Below are 24527 nucleotides of genomic sequence, written 5' to 3' on the forward strand. Positions count from 1 at the left end.
TTAGGGTTCATGTATCTTCAGAGAATAACCAACAAGGACTTCTTCCGAGTCCTTGATAAACATTTGGTTCCCACCAAGGCGCTTTGGAAGTTCATCAATCATGCATCCAAGTTTGAGGCACCAAAACATGTAAAAGCCAAGTTCATAAGTCAGCTACAGTGGTACATTGAAGTCAGAGATTGGTTGTACCGGACGTATGTGTTCATCAAGGAAGAATAGAACTAAGTTGAATGGATTGCTAAGTTCACCTAGGGGGAGATTGTTGGAACCTGAAAGTGAACCTCTAGCAATCTCTAACATTTGCTATTCCGAAGTCAAGCATATGTCCGAAATGGTCATGGAGTGAGACGGTGATAAAAGTTAGAAATGGAGTTTTGTGGTGCGAAGTGAAGGGATGTTCTGAGATAGTGAATATGTCTGCATTAATTATTCTTGTCTTTTATTTAACATAACCTTACATAGGACTAAGTTATTTTGTCATGTTGGATAATCAGAGTGTCAGATGTAACTCATTTATCCATTACTTTGTATGTATTTTGGTCTGTACAATGTAATTCCTTTTCCTATATAAAGAGTGTTTAATGACAAGAACAAATGACAAATTATTGCTCCAAAGATAGTCTTTTTCGAATTTACTTCACTTTCACTTTTCTATCAAATCAAACTCTTTCAAACATTCTCATTGTTCATTTATTGTCTTTACTTTAATTATACTCATAGTTTCATATTTAATACTTGAAGTACTTTTTTGATTTCTCTATTCAGTTTCGACTGGTCTTGCCAGACTTAACTGGAACATATAATTATAAGCAGATATTGATCTTAAGCATTAACTCAAGGTTTGAGTTTTCAAACCTTGTCCTTGCGCATCGTATCTTTGTTCTTACATGTGTGTTTGGATTCGTTTATTGGTTCATAAATCGAAATGAAATCCACCATATTGTTCTTGTTCATACACATGAATTGTTGCCCATAAAAACCTTCTACTGAAGCATGATATGAAGTTTTTGTAAGATGTTTGATCAGAAATTCCAAATGTATCAAGATCTTCTAATGAGTTTGTTCATAATGTTCTTGAGATCTCTATCTAGTTCATCAGTTGTTCATCGTGTTTTTGAGGCTTCTTCAAATTTGAGTGTGTGTGTATGTGTGTTAGATCAGAACACAAACCCATATTTTCATGTGCGTATGATTTTTTTTTTGTTAAATCTGTCATGGATGATTTATTCAGATTAAAAAACCTTTAATATCCTTTCTTTAAATTAAGTTTGCTCTTAAAAGATCAAGCACTAAATCGTTTCCGGGGTTTTATTCTTTAAAAAACCGAAGTTTTGCTCAAGAAATCATTTCAGATTTGCTTAAGAACACCATGACCGGAGCTTGAAGATGATGAACAATGATCGGGGCATCGTCGGAGCTGTCAAATACGCTGGAAACCGACTAAACCTCCGATAGCAGGTCATAAGGATGTTTTTTGAACAATTTAACAAGTTTAATGAAAAAATATGGAAAAAAAACTCAATGATTAAATGTGTACAAATCAAAAAATATACTACCCTTTTAAGTCATTATCCTTTTATAATATTTTGATATCCCTTGAGTAAATGATCATTTTGTAGAGGGATAATGACTTAAAGGGTAATATATATTTCGATTTGTACACAATTGGTCACTAAGTTTTTTACCCTTTTAACTTGTTAAACTGTACACATTCAGTCCTTATGACCGACTACTCTAAGTTTGCCGGTAAAAATGACTTAATAGGGTAATATATTCCTCACTTTGTACACATTTAGTCATTAATACTTTTATACACATTTAGTCTTTAATATTTTTTATGCAAAATAAGTCATTTTTGTTTTTGTCCTTATTCAATACTAATGAATGATTTCTTAAGGTTTTTTTTCACGACATCTTACGTGAGATAATCATTAATGAGGTGTTTGTGGCTTTTGATGTTTATGCACATCGTGATCTCGACTACTGGGTGGCTTAAGTCATATGTTATGTACGTCATAACTTCTTTATATGATCTCGGATTCTAACGATTATTATATTTATGCGTTCGTATTTTAATCTATTATAACTTTCATTTAGATTACTTCCGTTAAAAGATAATATATTTTTACTAACGATCTTTATACCATACGTTCTTTATAAATTCATGTATGAATGTTTTTTTTAAATCGTAAGTAAAAATATATTACATTTTAGTGAGAATAAGCTTAACAAAAGTTATAGTAGACTCAAAAAACTAACACGTGGATATAAAGATAATTAAAACTTGATATCGTATGAAGAAGTTACGATATTCAGAACACAAGACCTAAGTTAAACCACAAGACTTATACAATGAAACAATCTAGATCGCGATAAACTTAAGCATCAACAGCCCCAAACACTTCATTAATGATTGTCTCATGTAAGATGTCGTGAGAAAAACCTGAATATTTTATTCATAAATACTGAATGAGTACAAAAATAAAAATGACTTATTTTGAAACAAAAAATATTAAAAACTAAATATGTATAATAAAGACTAAATGTGTGCAAATGAGAAATATATTATTCTATTAAGTTATTTTTTCGGTTAATCTTGAGTAATCGGTCATAATAATTAAATGTATACAGTTTAACAAGTTGAAAGAGTAAATATTAAAAAATAAATAAATAAAAAATAAAACTCAACGACAAAATACATATAAAATAAAAAATATATTACCCTTTTTTAAGACATCCATTTTGTAAAAAGTCCTAAAAAGCATGGCTATTTTTTCATTTAGTTGAAAATGCTGTATGTATGTATCAAGTTAACAAAGTTGGTCTTTACCAAACCAGAGCGCCGGTGGTTGGTGAGATCCAAGAAATCCCCAACTCTCAATTTCAAACTTAAAAATCACAAACGTTCGAAGCAAGAAGACTATGATGCAGTTTGGATACCTTCTTTAGTAGGACCCGAATGAGATCTACATTCGAATTTTAGAAAGTAAACAAGTCTCTGCGTTCTATCAAAGCCTTTTCCTTTATCAAATTTGTCCACTTTTCTACCCACCATAATTTAAGAACTCAAAGGGCGTCTTCAGGATTCTTCAACCGAAAGTTCTTTCACTTCCACATCTTCGAATTGTTAATGTAAGCTTTGATTTCCATTTCGATGTTCTTTCTTTTTTGGTTCTGCTTCACTTTCAACAGATGTTTGTTTCATGGTTTTAATTTCACCCATTTCCCTCAAGTTTTTTGTGCGTATTTGAATGCTTGTTCTAGGGTTTTTGTTTTAAGTATCTGATCTGTGTTCAAGGTATTTGCTTTTGAAGATACGATACTTCTATAATCAGTTAATTCATTATTTTTTTTTTTCTGTCTAGAAATCAACATGTATACAACAGTGACATTTACCATAATTATAATTGGTTTTCCTGATGCCAGAGGAATTTGATGGAAGGATTGATCTGTTCGCGAATAATTCCTATTCGGGCTTATGGTAATCAGCGAAACACCCCCTTCTTTCCATCATATACATCGAGCAAAAGAAGAATCTTTTATGGTCCAATCAGAATGATGGGACCTTCCACATCACCCAACTCAAAAGCTGGCTCCATTAAGCCATTAACAGCCTCCTCATCAGACCTATTCGACAATACATTACCTTCCAAAGGTATTTCATCCATCATATATTTCACTTTTTATTAAGTTAATCAAAATAGCATTGATTTAACTGGATCCTTCTTGAACACTTCAGAGGTTCTTGATCTATGGCAGAAAGCTGATGCTGTATGCTTTGATGTGGATAGCACTGTGTGTCTGGATGAGGGCATTGATGAACTTGCTGAGTTTTGTGGAGCTGGGAAAGCTGTTGCTGAATGGACTGCTAGGTTAAATCATTCATATCTTTTGTGCTTAATTAAAATTAATTATTTTTACGATTATATTTATTTGATTGTTTGCTTACAGAGCAATGGGTGGTTCAGTGCCCTTTGAAGAAGCCCTAGCTGCAAGACTCTCTCTATTCAAACCTTCATTATCAACAGTTGAAGATTTTCTTGAAAAGAGGCCCCCAAAGTATGTTTCCCTTTCTTGCCTCTCAAATGAAAAACCCTAATAAATTGAAATATGAGATATGCAATGATTGACTTGACTTTTTTTTTTATTATTATTTATTTTGAAAATTGGTAGACTTTCACCTGGCATAATGGAATTGGTTGAGAAGCTCAAGGGAAGTGGTAAAGATGTATACCTCATATCTGGAGGTTTTCGTCAAATGATCAATGTAAGCCATCCATTAATCAAATAACTGCTTTTTTGAATGTTTATTTATTTATTTTTATGTTTTTTGGTAGCCGGTTGCATCAATCCTAGGGGTAAAACTGGAAAATATATTCGCCAATCAACTGCTATTCAAGAGTTCCGGTGAGTTTGCTGGTTTTGATGCAAATGAGCCAACTTCTAGAAGCGGAGGAAAACCAACTGCAGTTGAACTAATAAGAAAGGTTAGCCTTTTTTTTGTCAGCTTAAATTTACAGCTATCAGCTAACTTTTCAGCTAGTCCGCAAAACATAGCCTTAGATCAAATAAACTGTCTGAATTTTGAGTACATGCCGTTTTACATTGTTGTATACTTGTCTCACTTAACCTATTGAAACATGCTTAATGCATTAAGTAAAAAAGAAACGCGCTATATATATGTGTCTGGATAAAGTGCTTAATGTATTAAGCCCTTTAAATATTTTTAACACAAAGTTAATGAAATTGTCAGACTCATGGATACAAGACAGTAGTAATGATTGGCGATGGTGCGACTGATCTTGAGGTAAGAATAACTCGAAATCTAAATTTGTTTGGTTTGTTGACAAAGTGGTTTGACTTTAGAGATCCATTATTATTATTATTATTGTTATTATTTATTTATTTATTTTTAAAATAGGCTCGAAGACCGGGATGTGCGGATCTTTTTATCTGCTATGGTGGCGTCCAGCTTAGGGAGGCTGTGTCTTCAAAAGCGGATTGGCTAGTGTTCAACTTCAAAGACCTTATAAACTCTTTGGAATAACTTCAAACCTGATTTAAAATTTGTTAAACATGATTTATATGATTTGCTTCATGGGTGAGCAAGTTTTTTAAATTAGATTGTTTGGTAGATGTTTTGTTAAACTGTTTATAGCCATTTAAGAGAAGAAAATTAATTAGGTGAAACAAGGGGATTGAAGTTTACAATTGGTTAGGTTGATTTTATGATTTGTTAGTAGGTTTGGTGGATATACTACAATAATTGTGTTCCATAGTCATGTGCATCTTCTTTTTCGTTGTCCCAAATGATTCTATGTTTATATCAAATGGTTTTATGTTTATATTGTAGGGTAAATCATACTTTATTTGTCCACCCTTAGTCCACTAAAACTTTAATCAAAATTTAAGACAAAATTACATAAATGGTCCATGTGGTTTACCAAACTTCACAACTTTAGTCTTGCTAAGTTTTTGTTTTTGTTTTGTTTTTTTTTTTATGAACATGGTTGTGTGGTTTGATTCCTATGGTTTATTTTTGTTACAAATTTAATATGGAATTACTATTATACTCTTTCCATTTTTTTTTCATTTATATAATTTTACTTAAAAGTAAATAAATAAATAGAAACACCATCCTACTCATCTCTTTTTTTCTCTCTCCAAAACCTTCTCCTATGTTTACTCCGATGGTTGCCTTCCTCTACCCTACCATATGATTCCATCGTCGAGCTTCAACCCAACCACTATAGGACTTCAACATAGCAACCCCTGATCTTGAAACCCTCTGTCTCCTTTTATTTTCTACATGTAGGTGTGATACAAATTATTGGAGATGAAGTTAAGCTTTTTTAAAGGTGTATGTAGTGTATTAAACCCATAGGTTATCGGAGGTGAAGTGAAGCTTTTTGAAAGAGGTTATTGAGGCAATGGAACATAAGTCGTGTTTAAGCATGTTGATGTTGCTAAAATTGAACCCAACAAAAACATTACTTTTGTTTCTTGAACTGATCGGAGCCAATTGATGTGCTTCATATCTAGATAAACTAGTTCATGCCCCCAATTGGATCGAAACCTGTCTAAATAAATAACAAGTTTATCCAATAATTCTGAAATCGATGAAGGGCTAGTAAATCTCTAAAATCAGAAATGAAGTCACTATAAGATATTAAAATTGGAATTGGAATCACTCCAAGCTTTTAAAATCGGAACAAAAATAATCGACAATTGAGCTAGGAGATACTGGAAGGGGCGGTGGAGGATCACAGAGAGAGTCTCTAAAGCTTATCTTCAAATAAATCCAATCATTAGAACAACCATCGCCGCCGCCATCAACTAAAGTTTCTCTCTAACTTCTCTTTCACCCCAAATAATTTCAAGGCCTAAGGTTTCTTGAAACGGACAAATCGAGTTCGAAAATCACTAACTTACTTTTAAGGCATCAACCTATGCCTTCTGCAAATTGAACTAGTTAAAGAATAACAAATCAATTTGAGGTATGGGGTTTCTTGAATCAATTTCGAAAATCGTAAATCGCATTAAGGCATCAACCACGCAATTTAAAGAATCAATTACATGCCTTCTGCAAACTGAGTTCAAAATTTACAAAGCCAATGATGAGGATGAAGGGAGTTTGTTTCAGGTAGGTGTGTGTGTGTTGGGTGGGTGGGTGTGTGTATGTATGTATGTGTGTGTTGGGTGGGTGGGAAGAGGTGGTGGACCCATCAATTGTTAAGTTCCTTTTAATAAAAAGTTGGTTAGAATCTATATATATATATATATATATATATATATATATATATATATATATATATATATATATATATATATATATATATATAACAAACAAACAAAAAATGGTATATTAGTCATTTTATGCTTAACGACCACTAATGCAAGTTTAAAAACCATATGGACGATATTCATCAAAAAAATTAGCAGGGATTGAAGTTGTGATCGTTCGTAGACTTTAAAACTTGAAATTTAAAATCATGGTTTAGATATATTTAAAAAAAAAATATAAAAATAAAAATAAAAGAAGGTGCGATTGAAATGCTAAAGTTATGGTTAAGATGAATTTACCCCCAAAAAAGGTGGTTGAAATTGTTAAGTTGTAGTTTTCTAAATCATAGGTATGGTTGGACCTTAAAGAGGTGTTGGGTGTGCAGTCGCATAGGGCCTATGTCGTGAAAGGGCCCAAATTTTAATTTTTTGATAATTCGTCACTAATCTATAGCTCTAGCAAATTTGTCGCTAATCTATAACTAGTCATCAATATCGGTTGCTAATCTATTGTCATCTATTTGTATCATCCAATTTCGGGATGTTTCTTATTTCAGGATAACGGATTATAATTCGATCAGGTAAAGGTCTCAGGCTTCAAGGGATAAAGTTTGGACTTTATTACATGTTGATAACATTGGTTAAGTGATTTAAGCCCTTTAATTATGTATCAGAAACAAAAAAATGGGGTAAATGGGAAAAGTGATATTTTTGTCATTTGTGTGTATTAATAAAATTAGTTAAGTTTGCTTTAAGCTAAAAGTAATTTGATAGAATTGTGGGTCTAACCAATACCTTTCCGTGCATATAAAGATTACTTAAAACGAGTTTAGAACGAAGACGTTATGGTTGTTTGAATAATTCGTTGAAATCTTAAAAACATAATTGGCCCTAACATGGTTTGGGTCATAGGCGCAACTTGCCTGTATTGGGAGCGCGACGTACTTTAGGCCAGTCCCTCACGGGTTTTAGGGTTTTATGGGTTATTTAAGCAACCTTTACCCATTTTGGTCATTTCTTGGCCTTTCAAACCCTAGAATGTTCATTTGGAGAAACCTAACTCTTTTGAGTGTTTGTGAGCCATCCTCTCTCCTCTCATCAACTTTTGTGTGTTGGTGCAAGAAGTGAAGGAAATCATCAAATCTTGCCTTAAGTGGTGTTGTAAGTGAAGAATCAACACTCCTTGTGTTTATTGACCCTTGTAAGTCTTAAAGTTCATTGCTTTATTGATTTTACCTTATGATCTAAGAGTATTTAGTATTTATGTCCTCATTTATGAAGTTTTAGTCCCTTTATGCCTTGATCTATGGATTTTGGACAACTCCATAATCTTTGGACTGTTAAATGTTTCAGATGTGAGTTTTGGTGCTTACATGTCCTTTCATGCTTTATCCATGCATAAAATGAAATCTTGTACTTTTAAGGACTTTAATGCCAGATCTTGTTAGTTGGGGGATTGATAATGAATAACTTTGGAAACTTTATCCATTAAGGCATCTTTTAGGAACAAATATGAGATTCGAGAAAGTAACTTAATGAATTATGTCATTTTAAACATGGAACTCAGCTGAGGTATGGGGCGCCTGTAAGGTAGCACTACACACTTTTTAGACTTTCAAATTTGTTCTGATTTAAGACAAATTCGATTATTTTTTCTTTAGCCAAGCTCGATGCGCTCTTTTCTAGGTGCAAGGCGCCTTTATCTTGTCTTGGTTTCAGATTTTGTCACATTTGGCCTCCAGACCTAGTTGGACTTTGGAGTTGAATTTTAGACTGATGTTTGACATCTTATTTAATATTTAGGTGATTGTGGGACCGACCTTACGGGTTTTCGTGAGTAGTTATGATTGACTTAGAGTCTGATTAGGTGAGACAAATCTTGAGGTAAGAGTAACTTGAAATCTAAATCTCTTTCGTTTGTTTACCAAGTGGTTTCACTTTACTGTTTATAGATCAATTTATTTTTTTCTTTTTTAAAAAATATGCTCGAAAACCAGGATGTGTGAATCTTTTTATCTACTATGGTAGCGTCCACCTTAGGGAGGTTGTGTCTTTAAAAGCGGATTGATTGGTGTTCAATTTTAAAGACCTTATAAACTCTTTGGAATAACTTCAAATCCTATTTGTAATATTTGTTTAACATGAATTTATATGATTTGTTTATGGGTGAGCATGTTTTTTCTTATAAAATTATATGGCTTGATAGATGTTTTGTTAAACTATTTATAGCCAATGAAGAGAAGAAAATTAATTAAGCGAAACAAGGGGCTTAAAGCTTACAATATGTTAGGTAGATTTTATGATTCGTTAGTGGTTTTGATGGATATACTACAATCATTGTGTTCCAAAGTCATGTACATCTTATTTTTCTTTGTCCCAAATGATTTTATGTTTAAATTGTAGGGTTAACGATACTTTTTGTCTAGCCTTAGTCAACTAAGATTTTAAACAAAATTTAATGCTTAAATTTGGACAAATGATATAATTGGTTATCCAACATGTCACTAACCTTGCATTTGTTAACAAAATAACCAAGAAAAAGGAAGAAATTTTTTATAGGTTTCGAGCTATACATCATTCATATGGTGTACATGCAAACCCTAATAGTTTTTGGATCTAGTTTGTCTAATGAACATGCAACTGAATATCCAAAGCTATAAACCCTAGATCTAGCATACAATTAATCAGATTAACACAAAATAGGGTTTAGATCTAACCTTTGATTGTTATATAGCAATAACAATCTAATCCTTGGCTTCAAAAAGCTTAGTGCCTCAAGTGTTGCACCTTTAATGGAGTCACAAACACCACTAAGCAACAAGATGAAGAAGAGAAAAAGAAGGAGGCTCCAGAACGTCAAGGAAACCCTAAGGATTCATTCCCCATGTTTTTGAGGCCTTAGGGGTCTTTATATACTTAGGCTATTAGGGTTTTGAACTTAGGAAACCCTGATTTGACTACTTAGGCCCTAAGCAGTCCCTGGACTCCTTTAATTATATCCCTTGGACGTCCAACCTATATTATTAGGTGATCCATAACCCAATTACAATTATCTTATAATTACAAATCTAGTCCCCTAAGTTTAATTAATCTTTTTTAGCCATAAAATTAATTCTTAATTAATTCTTGACTAATACTAATTAAACTATATGATTTCTCCTTTAATATATTATTCTTATAATATATTAATAAATCATAATTAAACTTTTCTCTATCCAAAATTCATCCTACAAGTTGCTATGGTGAAGGCAACCCAAAAGGACCATGCTCATAATCGGGTCAAGTACATACCAAAATAGTTATGGACTTAGATACTAATCCAACAGTCTCCTACTTGGATAAGTCTAATAACTATTTTCCATAACTTCAGAACCTGATTAGCAATCGTAGCTTTCAAAAGCCCCTGTCAACTCTGATCTTATCAGATATGCGTGTCCTTTAGATAAGGGATCATATATTCCTCCATTCTCAAGATATTGTATAGACACGAGACATGGATTTTAATCATTCTCTCTATATTGTTTCCCGACATCCTATTTATGACGACTGACAACAGACTACAACTGAACACATCAACTTACTCCCGACTTGGCCAAGCGCTTAGGTGTCATCACTAAATCATCGAGGGGCCCACATATATCGCTTTTTATCCCACTTTGGGTAAAAGGAATGGATAAACTGTGACTCAAATGCTCGCTTGCTCTTACTCATCAAATAACACACTAACAATACGTTTTATAACACCAAGTTATTCGTGCGTTTAAATATTATCAATGTTTAACCAAATTGTAATTACAACTCACACGACTTGGTTTCAAGAATATACAATATTATCGTCTTACAATCACTCGTGATAAAAACCATGAAGTGATTCAAGTGAGCGTGAGTTTAATCCAATACTCTAATCTTATCAAAGCACTCATGAACTCTGCAGCAAACCTGCGCTATGTCTAAACACTTTAGATAATCTACAGACAGATTCATGATAGTCTTCCTTCATACCTACTTCCAACGTATGACCGACTGTGGAGGTTCGAATAACCTAATTATTCTGGAAGTCAAAACATGCAAAGTGAAACACAATAATAATACTTAATCCTATATGGCCTCAAAACTTTTGAGTATAAATAAAACACCTCTTATTTAGTCACCATATTGATTACTCATTATTGATTGTATAATGTTTCGGATAATTAACTTAACACTCGAATTATAACAATAGTTGTCCCATGCACCAAACATGCACACTATGTTTCCTATGGTCCTTACTTTGTGAAATAGATCAATTGAAAACTTTTCCAATGATGCTCATTTCACAATTCCTAATCCTCAGCGATAGTGTAAGAATACAAGGTTCTTGCCACTACTAGAATATGTTAAAGTCTAACATTTTATGCAACGATCCGTTCGTAAAGTCATAACACAAAATCTCAAAGTACATTCCATTGAACATCCTTTTTGCTTAAAATTTTCTAATCTAGACATAAAATTTTAATTTCCAACTCCCAAGTGAGTCACATAAGAATTACTTGTGATTCACATGTAAATAATATGTAATTCACATATGAATTACATGTGATTCACATGTAAATCACAAGTGAATCACATAAAAATTACATGTGTATCACATGTAATTCACATATAAATTACATGTGATTTACATGTAATTCACATATGAATCGCATTAGAATCTTACATGATATATACATGTGTATTTTTGTGAGTATTCTTGCATTAATCAATTTTTTTTTTAATTTTCTTGTTGATTTTGAAGAATTTATGGAAAATATTAAAGAAGTAAAAAGTGATAAATTGATAAAAATATGAAAATCTTGATATGAAGAAATGATAACACTGTGAATCTTTTTAGGTTTATATATATATATATATATATATATATATATATATATATATATATATATATATATATATATATATATATATATATATATATATACTAGCAGTGCACCCGCGCAAAGCGGCAGGACGTGTAAATTCTTTCAGTGATATGTTTCCTCTACAAAAATGTTATGTTACAAAAGAAAGTACACGTCGAAGACAAAATAATCAAACTATGGTGTTATTTGGGAAATGAAGTCATTTTTTGTTCCTGGACGGTGGACTTTATAGTAGAGGAGGGAGCAAAGAGGTATATGCGATTGGAGGGATATTTGAATCAACATGCTAAATTTAAGGATATCTAAAAGGGTTCAAAATTTGAATGAATCCGAAATTTGAGGAAACCATATCAAATTGTTGAAAAATATAAGGAGATTTGATGATAAATATTTGAATTCAAAATATGGTTAAAATTTAATATTATTTTATTAATGATTACTTGTACTATCAGCTTCATCATTTGGACGTCTTAAAAAAATATTATTATTATAATCAATCTATTTTTAAAAATAGTTAGATTTTTTTTTATAAGATAGTAAAGATATATATATATATATATATATATATATATATATATATATATATATATATATATATATATATATATATATATATATATATAATTTTGTATCGAATAAAATACTTGTAGTATTATGTTTATAGACTGATTAATAAAAATGAGATTTGTTATAACATACTTATGAATATTATAGTATATAAGAAACATGCATATACACATTTGAAAAAAAAATTCATATATGCACCTAAAACTTTGTTTTTTTTTTTTGTTAAAAAAACTAGAGTTTTATTATTATTCTTTTTAATTTTAATTTTTATAATTATAAATACTCTAGTTTTTTTAAAATTTGTTGGTTTTTAAAAATTTACATATAAAAAATACAGTTTTTTAAAAAATTTGCCGATTTTTTTTAAATATAGACTTTTTTAAAAAGATTGTTTTTTTGAAAAAAAATGCAGTTTTTTTTAAGAATAATTAATTTTTTTAAACAAAAATTGCAATTTTCTTTTTGAAAAATGCAATTTTTTTAAAAAAATTGCAGTCTTTTTAAAAAATTACAGTTTTATTGAAAAAATTGTAGCTTTTTAAAAAAATATTTTTTGTCATTTTTATTTATAAATTCATTTTTTCTAAAAAAAATCTCCATTTAAGAAAAATCAAAAATTGTTTTCTTTTGAAAGTCCAAAATTTTATTTATTATGTTAATTTTTAAAATTTTTTATTAATATTTCCAACAAAAAAAAAAAAAAAATTAAACAATAAATGAGATCGATAAGATGATGATTATGCCTTAATGAGTTAATTTTGATCTAACGCTCCACCTTTAGTTCCCAGGTTCTCGGGAAACTATGAGTCCTCAACGGATCTCACCCCTGTATATATATATATATATATATATATATATATATATATATATATATATATATATATATATATATATAATTTTGGTTTTTTTATAAAAAAAAAATTAGAGTTTTATTATTATTTTTATAATTTTAAATACTCTTTTTTTTAATTTATTGTTTTTTAAAAATTTACTTTTATAAAAAATGCAGTTTTTTAAACTTTTGCATTTTTTTTTAAATATGGATTTTTCAAAAAGATTGTAGGTTTTTGTGAAAAAAATGTAGTTTTTTAAAAATAATTACAGTTCTTTTTTTAGAAAAATGCAATTTTTTTAAAAATTGCAATCTTTTTAAAAATTACAGTTTTTCTGAAAATATTACAACTTTTTTAAGAAAATATATTTTTTTCATTTTTATTTAAAAATTCATGTTTTCTGAAAAAAAAAAATCTCCATTTAAAAAAAATCCAAAATTTTATTTATTTTGTTTTTTTAATATTTTTATTTATATTTTCAACAAAAAAAAAAATTAAATGAGATCGGTAAGATGTTAATTATGCCTTAATAAGTTAATTTTGATTTAACGATCCGTCTTTAGTTTTCAGGTTCTTGGGAAACTATGAGTACTCAACGGATACCCCACACACACACATATATATATATATATATATATATATATATATATATATATATATATATATATATATATATTGATTTAGTCATATAAATGTTTTGAAATATTTTTCTAAAGTCGTCATAACAAGAAAATGATATGATATGAAATTAATTCAAAGGATTGGTGTGAAAACTACCCTCCTTATATATAGGCATTGATTTCCATCTTCTGTTACATGTTGGATTAAAGTTAGAGATGTGTAAAATAATAGTTTCTGAAATGGGCACGTAGCTTACCCGGCCAACTTACCCAAATCAAAGTCTAGTTATCGACCGTCCTACTTCCTTTCAAATCTCTGCAATTAATTAGGTGGAAGATTAGGACTTTAAGAGGGAAAATCATCCATTTTATTCTCTCCAATTTCTTTTAAAAAATAATTAGGTGGAAGATTAGGACTTTAAGAGGCTCCAATTTCTTTCAAAAAATAATCTGAGGAACAAGATAATTTTTCTTTTCTTTTCGTTTCTCTTCACTTTCCTTGTCTTCCCCTTATGCTTTGTTCTTGAGTTGTACTTAAGGAGGGAAATAAAAGGATATGGAGAGAAAGTGAGGGGTGTTGAAGAAAAATTGTGTTCTCGAGTTTCATTAATAGAATGAAAGTGAGGGGAGAAAATGATTTTGGAGTCATATTTTACTTTTAATTTTTTCTCTAAAATTGGACGGATTTGGAAAGAAAGTGAGGGAAAGGAAAATTTTAAGTTTTATTTTCTTTTTCCTTCTAATTCGGGAGCACAAAAACTTAAAATTTTTCTTTCATTTCCTTCGAACTCGGAAACACGAAATAATGAATATTTTCCTTCTCTCCCTTTCCTTCAGTCAAAATTTTCTACCCTTTTCTTTATTGAATTTGCAAAAAAACTTGGGAATAAACAAGGCCCAAAAATCGTATTCTTGATAGATAGAGTACTATGTTTTTTTTTTTTTTTTTTTTTTTTTTTTTTTTTTTTTTTTTTGTTTATTTGTAAGCCTTACACTATTTCTAACTTAATAGTGTATTGTATTATTGTACATGAGTACATGGGGTGTTCTCTTTGGTAGGTTTTAGTAGTGTATAGTTTAAGCAATTTTAATTTCCCTCGATAGGTCGATTGCTATGCATACAAACAATAATTAAAGACAAGAGAACACGAACACAAAAAGAGTATAAAGGGTATTAAACAAAATTTCATACAAAACATGCGATAAACATAATATATGATTCGAAGCTTTTAACATATATGGGTCATCCCCACATATAAGCTTTGATCAAGGATAGAATGGAATGGTGGAGCAAAGTGCTCTATTAATTATGCAACTTGCAGAGAATTGAAAAGGCTATTTCATGAAGTGAGAACCTTTGTCATACTCCAAAACAAGTTCTTTTTTCCAAATAATGGATAGCTGATGAGATGGAAAGTTTGTTGTCTGCTCATTAATTCGATATTTTAACCATATATATCTCATTAATACGATATTTAAACCATGTATATCTTTAAACTAACCAGAGACTCAAGCTTCTATACTATCATACGCAATTAATACATTGTACAGATCATAAAGAGTACTATAGTATTGGTCTCAACTACAAGCACAATTAAACCCGGGTTGGCTAACCTTGAACCTGGTACCTCGTAGGTTGGAAAAAGAGACCAGAATTGTATGCTCGGATATTGATTCCGTTATTTGGTGTATTAACCATTAATGGGGATGATTTGTCGATGTCGCCTGAGAAACTGGTGGATCGTGGCAGGTGGACGGTGGTGATATCATGAATGCTAGGTCTCCTCTTCTCTTTCCCGTCAGCATGTTGTCTTGCAAAATACTTTTGTGCATGACTCGCTACTTGTGTTGGTGTTTTTGTCACCACAAAGTTACGAGAAATATTTCGCCAATCACCTTTGCCATGAACTTGAAGTCCCATCAAGAATCTCCTGTAACAAATCACTTACGAGTTATTACGACATTATTACACCCGAATTTAAACTATTATATGGTCGTATATACACGTAAAAAAACTTGAAGGTATGAGTTCGTAGATCGAGTTCACCTGTGTTCATCTTCTGTCCATGGAATGCCTTTTCTCCTTTCGTGATCTAATGATCTGGACCTGAAAAGTCGACTCCCGAAAGAATTGAATCTGCGATCTTGGAGTAATTCCGATTTGAAGGTGAAGTAGCCAGGATCGGGAACTAAACCGGCTTCGATATTATTGATATCGGCTTTCAATTCCTCGTACTGTTGTCTCACTTCGAACTCTGATTTGCCGGGGACTAAAGCAGCAACATTTGACCATCGGTCTGGCGTTTCTGTATCGAATATAGCCAAAGCGCTTTCGAACCATTTGTTCTGTTCTCTTGTCCATTTTGAGCTCTTGTTCTCTTGCATCATCAATCGATTTGATGTTTCCATAGCTATTAGCTTTAGATGGAGAAAAACCATACAAATGCGTAGGATAAAAGTTTAGAATCAAGTTATCAGAATACTTTTTCTATATTCAGTAGAACATATTTAGGAATCTTGAAAGTTAAGTGACCCATCAATTCAAGAATCAACAAGAACTTGAAAAAGATGTAACAAAATAACAATGATTAAAAACGCTGTCAAATCATATATGATTCAAACACCGAAAAATTCAAAAATAATCAAATACCCAGTTAATCTACAAGAGTAAAAAACCAAAACTTCATACAATTATAGTGATACAGGGTAGAGAGCTTTACCTCTTGTAGGGGAATCAAGACTGGGTTTTTTTTATGAATCCCTATTGTGGATGAACGCAGAGTGATTGAATAAGGTGGATAGCTAGTTGTCAAAGGTAGTCTGATTCTCTGCTACTTATATACAAAGATTTGTGGTGGATTGTGTGATTTTTTGAAGTATTTTACTATGGCTGCTCTACTCTTGAGGGATTTACTTTAAAAAAAATCAAGCATCTTTTATGATTGCATTCAAAAGTTAGCAAAGATTTGGCATGACAATGATCCCTTTGCCTTTTCATTTCTTGTATAATTATTGCTCCTACAAAAGCCTTTACAGGAGAAAGAAAATTCTAAAACTTCTTTTGTGAACTAGTGGCAAATAATTTTCATTTTTTGTAATGGTAGTACCCTTTTTCCCATGCACTCATGATTCAAATGTGTATTATTTATATATTTATTTATATTCATTGTAGATAACACGTGATACTTTGATACTCAATTTGTTACATAAAATTTTGTTGTTAAACAACCAATGTTTTTTTTTTTTTTTTTTTTTTTTTTTTTTTTTTTTTTTTTTTTTTAATAACAAATCGATGCTTGGAAACAAAGGTTAGTATCTAGTATATACTCAAGACACCTTTTTTAATCAAGTGATTCGAAAGAATCCGAATTCTATATAAATCCCTAGTTCATGGTTTTTAATGAATGTCTAGATAAGAAGTAGTTTATTGAAGGATTATCCTCATAACTTGGATTTTGTTACATGTGAATTAAGTAAAGATAAATAAATAAATAAATAAATAAATGAATAAAAATAACTTAATGTCTCTTATTAGAAAAAGAATGGAATTGGAATTGAAGGTGGGCCTGAATTGAAACATTAACAATAAATCTATAAATATATAAAAGCATAAGGGTATTTCATATACGGACAACAAAATGATGAAACACACTTCTTTAGTAGATCGAAAGGGCAATGCAAGACAAAGATAGGAAACGGAGGGTTAGTTATTAGTACACCGATTTAATGTATATGCGTATAAAAAGAATCAAACTGAAACAAAAAGGTGGACCATGGTGTCGTATTCAATTTATAACATTTCTATAAATGTATGAAACATGAGGTATTCAGTGTAGCGACACCTAAATGACGAAATCCACTTCTTTGGAAAGTTTAAAAGAACATTGTGTGACAAAGATTGGACTTTAAAGTTGAATGTAAATTATAAGTGGGTATGAAAAATCAAGCAATTGAGCCCATGAGCAATTATTTGAGGGAAATTAGTGAAAGGCAAAAGGAAAAAAAAAATAAAGGAGTCAAGTGGAAAGAGGAAACTACTACTACAACTAGTACCAAAGGTGCATTTACACTTCTTTTGGTCATCATTAATTTCCTTCATACTACTTCAAAAAGGGTTGGTGACAAATCAGTACATAAATCATCAAAAATACGTATGATTCATACGTCATCATTTATTCCCACTATCACCAACGTCTGGGATCCAAGGAGAATTTATTAAAGATGTGGGAAAACGATTTATTAGGTGAATCACAAGTATTTATTGTAAAGGAATGATACTCGATAAATTTTTTTTTTTACATTGTAATATGATTCCATGGTGAGAATTGATTAGAAGTTGTAATGGGATTCTTAATGGAATAAGTAAACATCAAGCGCCTGTAGCTCAGTGGATAGAGCGTCTGTTTCCTAAGCAGAAAGTCGTAGGTTCGACCCCTACCTGGCGCGATTTAGTTTTTTATTTGTTAGGTTTAACAATTATATTACACACTATTATATCGTGAACTAATAAGCTCAAAATTAGAAAATGTTCTCTGAATATAGTTTTTGACATTGAATATAAATTTATATATGATTGGAAAAATTCATTTAGAGATCTTAACAATAATACATGTTTACAAAACAAATATGGAGTTTTAAGCTGAAGCTCCGACAGGCACACCAGACTTGAGCCTAGATGACCCGTATAGTGTCTCTTCAAACCTTATGATCTCATTTAGCGACCCGTAAGCTACTTGAGTCCGATCATCAAGATTCACAATCACCTTATCTAACACAGACTGTGTCCCATCACTGCTATAACCTCCTGCATTCTCGATCAATAGTCCCAAAGGAGCCACCTCAAAGAGAAGCCTTAGCTTCGCTTTTGTTGTTGGTGATATCACATTTGTAAAAACACCCTTTTCTTTCACAATTATCTGTAAACAAATCAACATTAGAATGAATGTCACAAAAAGTAAATGTCCTCCCTCCTTATCATCAAGATATGAAGAAATATATCTACCCACCTGGTTAACATCGGGCACCATTCCACCGGTGTATCTTAAAGTGTACTTTTCTTTTACGTAGTAGTTGATCAGCTGCATTCAATGATCGAATCTTTTTAGAAACAATGCTAAAAATTGACAATTTCATGAAATTTTGATCGAATCTTTGAAGGTTTAATTAAGACCTTGTCGTAATCGGGATTGTCAAAAGTGGCTCTCAGATTTCCAGGGGAAAACATCTTCCCTTCTGAAATTTCTGTGGTTTCTTTCACATGCTGCCATTTACCTGAGCATCCAAATTGGCTACTTTAAATGATTGGTTATACAATAGTAAGCAGTAACAGTAGAATTATCATTTTTTTTTTTACCTTCGTCAAGAAGAAGAAACTCATGGGTTCCAGGGAAACCCTTGATGGCAATAACATAAGTGGTTCGAGGTCCATAAATCCCCATGGCTGCAGCCACTTGGTCTCCTCCGGTGACTCCGGTTAGTTTATCTCCCGGCCACACGCCAAAAATGGTGCCGACGGTGAAGTTGGTGTCCACAATGCTGGACCCGTCAAGGGGATCAAACGCGACGCTGAACCCGCCTGTTTTTCAATTCATATTTGTTTCAATTGTGATCTAAATATAAATTAAATCGAGCATCGTTTGTGATTTTTTTGATTTAAAATGACGAATGAATATCTGTAAGATTTTGACCTTCGACTGGACCACCCATGTCTTGAAGCTCGGGAACTTCTTCGGAGCAAGCATATTTGCAGAAATGCGAGTGAGTCAATGCCTACAACCCAAATTCAAAACGCTTAAAATTTCTCAGTAAATTGAATAAAGTTTGCCTCTGAAGTTATAATCAATTATATGAAAATATACATCAAACAAAAGCTTGTCGGCAAGCATATCGACGGCAAGCTGTTCATCACCAAAGGAGTTAACACAGGCTGTGCCACCACAAGAAGCGGTCCGGACTTTAAACGCAATGGTCCTAATAGCTTCGCTCATACACGTCAGCAATCTGATCAAACCCTTGTCTGGTGTTGCTTTTGATAGGAAATCTTCCTACAAAAAGTTTACAATTCCAATATCAGATTGACCTCACACAAGAATTCCCATTACAGGCTTTTTAGTATGAACGATAGATAAACTCACCAGACTTTCACCGATTTCACATTTGGTTACGACTGAGGAATTTTGTGACTTCGAAACCTTGAGTGACGATCTTGGCATCACCCGCAAAGCCTCTCCGAATAACGAGCTTGATTTTAAACTCTGCAAAAAGGGATAACTGTAATTATGTCTGTGTAAAAGACCTCATCTTTGAAGCATTTTACATACGAAACGAAAGTACTAAACTCATAATTTGGAGGCAATTCAAACTTCAAAGTAAAAGAAACAGAAAAAAGGAATGGAATTGAAGCATACTCTGGTGGTGAAAGAAGGGGAAATAGTGCGTGGAGAGGCAAATGAGCTTGTTGTATGTTGAGAAGCAACACTTGGCAAGATTGTCGCACGTGCAAAGCATGCTACCCCAGTCTCCATTTTTTATCTGGTTTTCTAAGCTTTGAAGCAGAAGCAGGAGGAGAAGGAGAGTGTTATTGAGTTTGGTTGTGTTTTTTGAAGAAAGAGTTCTTTCAGCAGATAAGCAAGCAACGATGGAGATGACACGTGGCAATGATTGAATAGATAGATATGGGGTTGATTGAAGAGTATGGGGGTGAGGTTTATCACCCATCGTCTAAAGATTTATGTGGCTCTCGGGATTCAATGCTCATGAGAGGAGACCCTGCAATCAATTTTCATCGACAGTTGTTTTCGTAATATAAACTGGGCTGATTTTTTTTTAAAGTGAAGGCCCAGTTGGCCCAAATAGACAAATATTCCCACCAAGAATCTAAAACTTGGGCTTTTCAGTCTTCGCAGTTCGCACACAGCAACTATCTACAGTCGACCATCGTCTTCCTCAAGAACACAAGCAGTCAAGCGACACAAGAACGCCTCCTCAACATACGCCATCGTCAAGTGTACTTTCATACTGCTGATTGCTCTCTCGCCACCTTTAAGCCGCCGGGCCTGATCGTGATTGTTCTTCTTTGGTCTTCTCCTCCGCTTCCCCTTTCCTTTAACTCCATCGTGAGTGTTCTTTCTTGCTCTCTATTAAACTCTTCGTTCACACACTCGTTCAAGTTTTGACTAAGTTTGGAACAAATTGAAGTATTCTTTAGGGTTTATGGTAAATTTGAAGGGGGTTTAGTTGTTTTTCTTACATATTATCTGTAGCCTGGTATTACGTTTCTGTTTAACAATCTGCTGCTCTGTTCAAAAGATTTTTATGTCAATGGTATTCTCTCAATTCAGATACAACGAATTACACTTTGAATTTGCATGCAAGTCTGAAATTTTGATGAACTCATAGATTCATTTAATGATATACAAATAGAAGCTTTGTGAATTGTTTTGCGGGTTATGGATCGGTTAATGCATGCATTTTACACAGGAAAAAGTTAAGAATTTCTGTTGTATTAGAATTCATTCTGATTAGACATCATTTCTCTTGAAGCTCTTTTACGTATTCATGGAAATCGGATCTTGTATTAGAGTTCAAAATGGCAGCTGTCAAGCATCATTCTTAACTCGTGCAAGTTACCTCCATGAACAATCTATTCCAACCCAAAACCGTACTTCAAGTGCTTCATCTTTTGTAACACTTCCTCGCAAAAAATCCATTTGCAAAGCGACTTTGAAGGAAGCCAATAACAATATTGAAGCTGTAGAAAAGGTAAGGCCTTTTCGGCTTTTCCTATTACTTTATTTATCATCATATTTATGTTGACTGAACTATTAGTCTCTATTTGCTTTTGCTGAACCTTTTCTTGTTCTCTTTCCATGTAAGACTATTTTGCCTGAAAGATTACATATGATTTTCAGGTAAAAGTGACGCCTTCTGAGATGGAGCTCTCAAGTTTAACTGCCATAAGTCCTTTGGATGGGCGTTATCGGAATTTTGTGAAGGATTTAGCCCCTTATTTGAGTGAATATGGCCTTATCTACTATCGCACCCTGGTTGAGGTACAATGTTTATTATGCTTATTTCATCTTCCATTTGTTTTTCTTCTCAATGTTGTGTTTATTATTTTTGTACCTTGAAACCCTCAGGTGAAGTGGCTGCTAAAGCTCTCACAGATTCCTCAAGTATCTGAGGTTCCAAGCTTTAGCAATGAAGCTCAAACAAAACTACAAGGACTGATTGATGGGTTCAGTGATGCTGATGCAATGCAAGTCAAGAATATTGAGAAAATAACTAATCATGATGTGAAAGCAGTTGAGTATTTTCTGAAAACAAAGTGTGAAGAAGATCCAGAGATTGGTAAAGTGCTTGAGTTTTTCCATTTCGGGTGTACATCTGAAGACATAAACAACCTTGCTCATGGACTTATGCTAAAAGAATCAGTTAACACAGTCATTCTTCCTATCATGGATGACTTAATCAATGCAATATACACCATGGCAAAAACCTATGCTTACATTCCAATGCTTTCCCGGACTCATGGACAGGTTTGTAAAAAAAATTATTGTTAACTGTAGAATCTCAATTCTCAAATCTTATAGAACTTTTATATTTTGTAATACTGTAGCCAGCTTCACCTACTACATTGGGAAAGGAAATGGTGATATTTGGTGAAAGATTAAGGAGAGAAAGAGAAGATATTTCTAGAGTAGAAATATTAGGAAAGTTTGCAGGTGCAGTTGGGAACTACAATGCACATGTTGTAGCATATCCTGATGTAAATTGGCCACGAATATCCGAGCAATTTGTAAACTCTCTTGGATTAAGCTTTAATCCACATGTAACACAGGTATGCATGCTTTATTCCTTCCTTATTAGTCTTTTAGTTATAAAAAAAAGAAGAAGAAAACAAGTATTTATTAATATATATATATATCTGGAACAATGCAGATTGAATCGCATGACTACATGGCGAAACTATTCCAGTCATTTATCCGGTTTAATAACATCTTGCTTGATTTTGATAAAGACATGTGGGGGTATATCTCTGTGGGCTACTTCAAGCAGTTGACTAAGGCTGGTGAAATAGGGTCATCCACTATGCCTCATAAAGTCAACCCGATTTACTTTGAAAACAGTGAGGGCAATCTTGGAATAGGAAATGCAATTTTAGACCATTTAAGCATGAAGCTTCCTGTTTCTCGTTGGCAGCGTGACCTTACTGATTCTACTGTTCTGAGAAACATTGGTGTGGGGTTGGGTTATTCACTTCTTGCTTACAAAAGTGCAATAGTGGGAATCGGAAAGCTTCAGGTTCATAAAAAGTTTAATTGAATTTGTAAAAAAATAGGTTGCTTAATGGTTGTGTTTGATAGGTGAATGAAGCAACCTTAAACAAGGACCTTGACAACTCATGGGAGGTGCTTGCTGAACCAATACAGACAGTATGAATCTAATCTATCTATCTATCTATCTGGTTTAATTCAAATGAGTTTTGTTATTGTTTTTTTTTTTTTTTATGATTTGTGTGTGTGTGTGTAGGTGATGAGAAGATATGGTGTTGAGGAGCCATATGAGAAACTGAAGGAACTTACAAGAGGAAGAGTGGTTGATAAAGAGAGGATTACTGAGTTTATAAATGGGTTGGAAATACCGGTTGAAGCAAAAACAGAGCTTTTAAAGTTAACTCCTCACAATTATGTTGGAGTTGCAGCACAATTGGTGGAGGAAGCGTGTTTAAGGGCTAATAAATAATGGACGTGGTGATGAATTGCTCCATTTTATTTGGTTTGGTTTGTGGTTCGATGTAATGATCCACTCCATTTTTAGAGATTTTTGCTGCAAATGGTTTTTGACTTATGAATAATTGTTGATGCTTAGGTGTTTTTTGTGATGTTGAATGTGATCAGAAAGAATATGATAATTAGTTGTAAGACAGGTTGTAGGAGGCACTTTTGGATGAGATTATGATGATCGTTTGACAAATTTTGATTTTTCAGAAAAAATAATAGAGTAGAAATGAGGATGCTATATATTTGTGTGATTGGAAGTGACAAATTGAGAAAAGAGAGTAAAATTTTGTGAAAAAGAAGGGTAAATAAATAGGTACTTTTAAATTTTTAGAGTCTTGATACATGATTTATTCTTGGAAGAAGTGAATTTCAAAGAAAAAACAAATCATTGTTCAACAATCTTGATGGCGAGGTGAGGTACCTGTTTTTGGGGGTATATTACTAGTATGTTACCATATATATTATTATAAAATAAGTGTCCTTTTACACTTACGAAATCATAAGAGTAACTTCTTGTTGACAAAGGAATCTACGAGAAACCAATACCGTTTTTGCAGTGGAAACTAAAAAATTCTTTATTATTATGTACTTGATTCGAGTTTTACTATGTTCTGTTTTTTATCTAGATGTATATACTGATATACTACTTTTCAAGAATGTCAAAGCTCTTGAAGGAGATTTTAACACGTTGGGGTGGTGGCGCAGTTGGCTAGCGCGTAGGTCTCATAGCTATATCTGAGTTATCCTGAGGTCGAGAGTTCGAGCCTCTCTCACCCCATTCTTTTTTCTTTTCAACAGCTTTTTCTATTTTTTTTGTATGGAGATTCACCTAGTAGGCTAGTCCGGAAATAATCAATAATCGTTTTCTTTCACATTGTTGAAGATGCATGAGATTTGAACGTTGCAGGCTGAGTTTTGAAATGCTTTATATCTTAAAAATATGACGTGGCTAGCCACTCTAACTCCATTTTTTTAAAATGTTTTATCCTCCTCTCTTAAAAATATGACATAGCTGAACCTTTCTCACTTCATTTTTTTTTTCAT

The 24527-nt window shown here is 32.4% G+C and overlaps 4 protein-coding genes and 2 non-coding genes across 7 annotated transcripts; 4 read left to right on the forward strand and 2 right to left on the reverse strand.

Moving 5' to 3' along the window:
* The first annotated feature begins 2798 nt into the window (after positions 1–2798).
* PSP (3-phosphoserine phosphatase) lies at positions 2799–5276 on the forward strand. 2 transcript variants are annotated; one of them, XM_078976985.1, is made up of 8 exons: positions 2799–3132; positions 3366–3655; positions 3740–3872; positions 3952–4059; positions 4174–4267; positions 4338–4487; positions 4754–4807; positions 4922–5276. In XM_078976985.1, exons 2-8 carry the CDS (start codon positions 3436–3438, stop codon positions 5045–5047), a joined length of 885 nt encoding a protein of 294 aa, XP_078833111.1. In that variant the 5' UTR covers positions 2799–3132; positions 3366–3435; the 3' UTR covers positions 5048–5276. The 2 variants fall into 2 exon arrangements, with proteins under 2 accessions (XP_078833111.1, XP_078833110.1); XM_078976984.1 differs by having other exon boundaries at positions 2800–3132; positions 3427–3655.
* A 9916-nt stretch (positions 5277–15192) lies between these two features.
* Positions 15193–16685, reverse strand: LOC145028311 (transcription factor DIVARICATA-like). Its single transcript, XM_078976986.1, has 3 exons — positions 16422–16685; positions 15749–16119; positions 15193–15632 (listed from the first exon to the last, which is right to left on the reverse strand). Exons 2-3 carry the CDS (start codon positions 16108–16110, stop codon positions 15311–15313), a joined length of 684 nt encoding a protein of 227 aa, XP_078833112.1. The 5' UTR covers positions 16111–16119; positions 16422–16685; the 3' UTR covers positions 15193–15310.
* Positions 16686–18074: 1389 nt separating this feature from the next.
* On the forward strand, positions 18075–18147 carry TRNAR-CCU (transfer RNA arginine (anticodon CCU)). Its single transcript has one exon. It is a non-coding gene; the product is annotated as a tRNA-Arg (tRNA).
* Positions 18148–18229: 82 nt separating this feature from the next.
* Positions 18230–20413, reverse strand: SBPASE (sedoheptulose-bisphosphatase). Its single transcript, XM_078976989.1, has 8 exons — positions 20109–20413; positions 19836–19955; positions 19560–19745; positions 19389–19470; positions 19055–19276; positions 18872–18972; positions 18708–18779; positions 18230–18617 (listed from the first exon to the last, which is right to left on the reverse strand). Exons 1-8 carry the CDS (start codon positions 20223–20225, stop codon positions 18336–18338), a joined length of 1182 nt encoding a protein of 393 aa, XP_078833115.1. The 5' UTR covers positions 20226–20413; the 3' UTR covers positions 18230–18335.
* Positions 20414–20576: 163 nt separating this feature from the next.
* On the forward strand, positions 20577–23676 carry LOC145028312 (uncharacterized). The gene is made up of 8 exons (XM_078976988.1): positions 20577–20816; positions 21244–21462; positions 21612–21752; positions 21840–22238; positions 22319–22540; positions 22642–23004; positions 23067–23135; positions 23233–23676. The coding sequence occupies exons 2-8, from the start codon at positions 21259–21261 to the stop codon at positions 23443–23445; spliced, it is 1611 nt and encodes a 536-aa protein (XP_078833114.1). The 5' UTR covers positions 20577–20816; positions 21244–21258; the 3' UTR covers positions 23446–23676.
* Positions 23677–24173: 497 nt separating this feature from the next.
* TRNAM-CAU (transfer RNA methionine (anticodon CAU)) lies at positions 24174–24261 on the forward strand. Its single transcript is given in 2 exon segments — positions 24174–24211; positions 24226–24261. It is a non-coding gene; the product is annotated as a tRNA-Met (tRNA).
* Positions 24262–24527: the final 266 nt, after the last annotated feature.

Source organism: Lactuca saligna, chromosome 2, assembly GCF_052625555.1.
Source record: "Lactuca saligna cultivar CGN05327 chromosome 2, ASM5262555v1, whole genome shotgun sequence".
In the NCBI taxonomy this organism is placed as follows: Eukaryota; Viridiplantae; Streptophyta; class Magnoliopsida; order Asterales; family Asteraceae; genus Lactuca; species Lactuca saligna.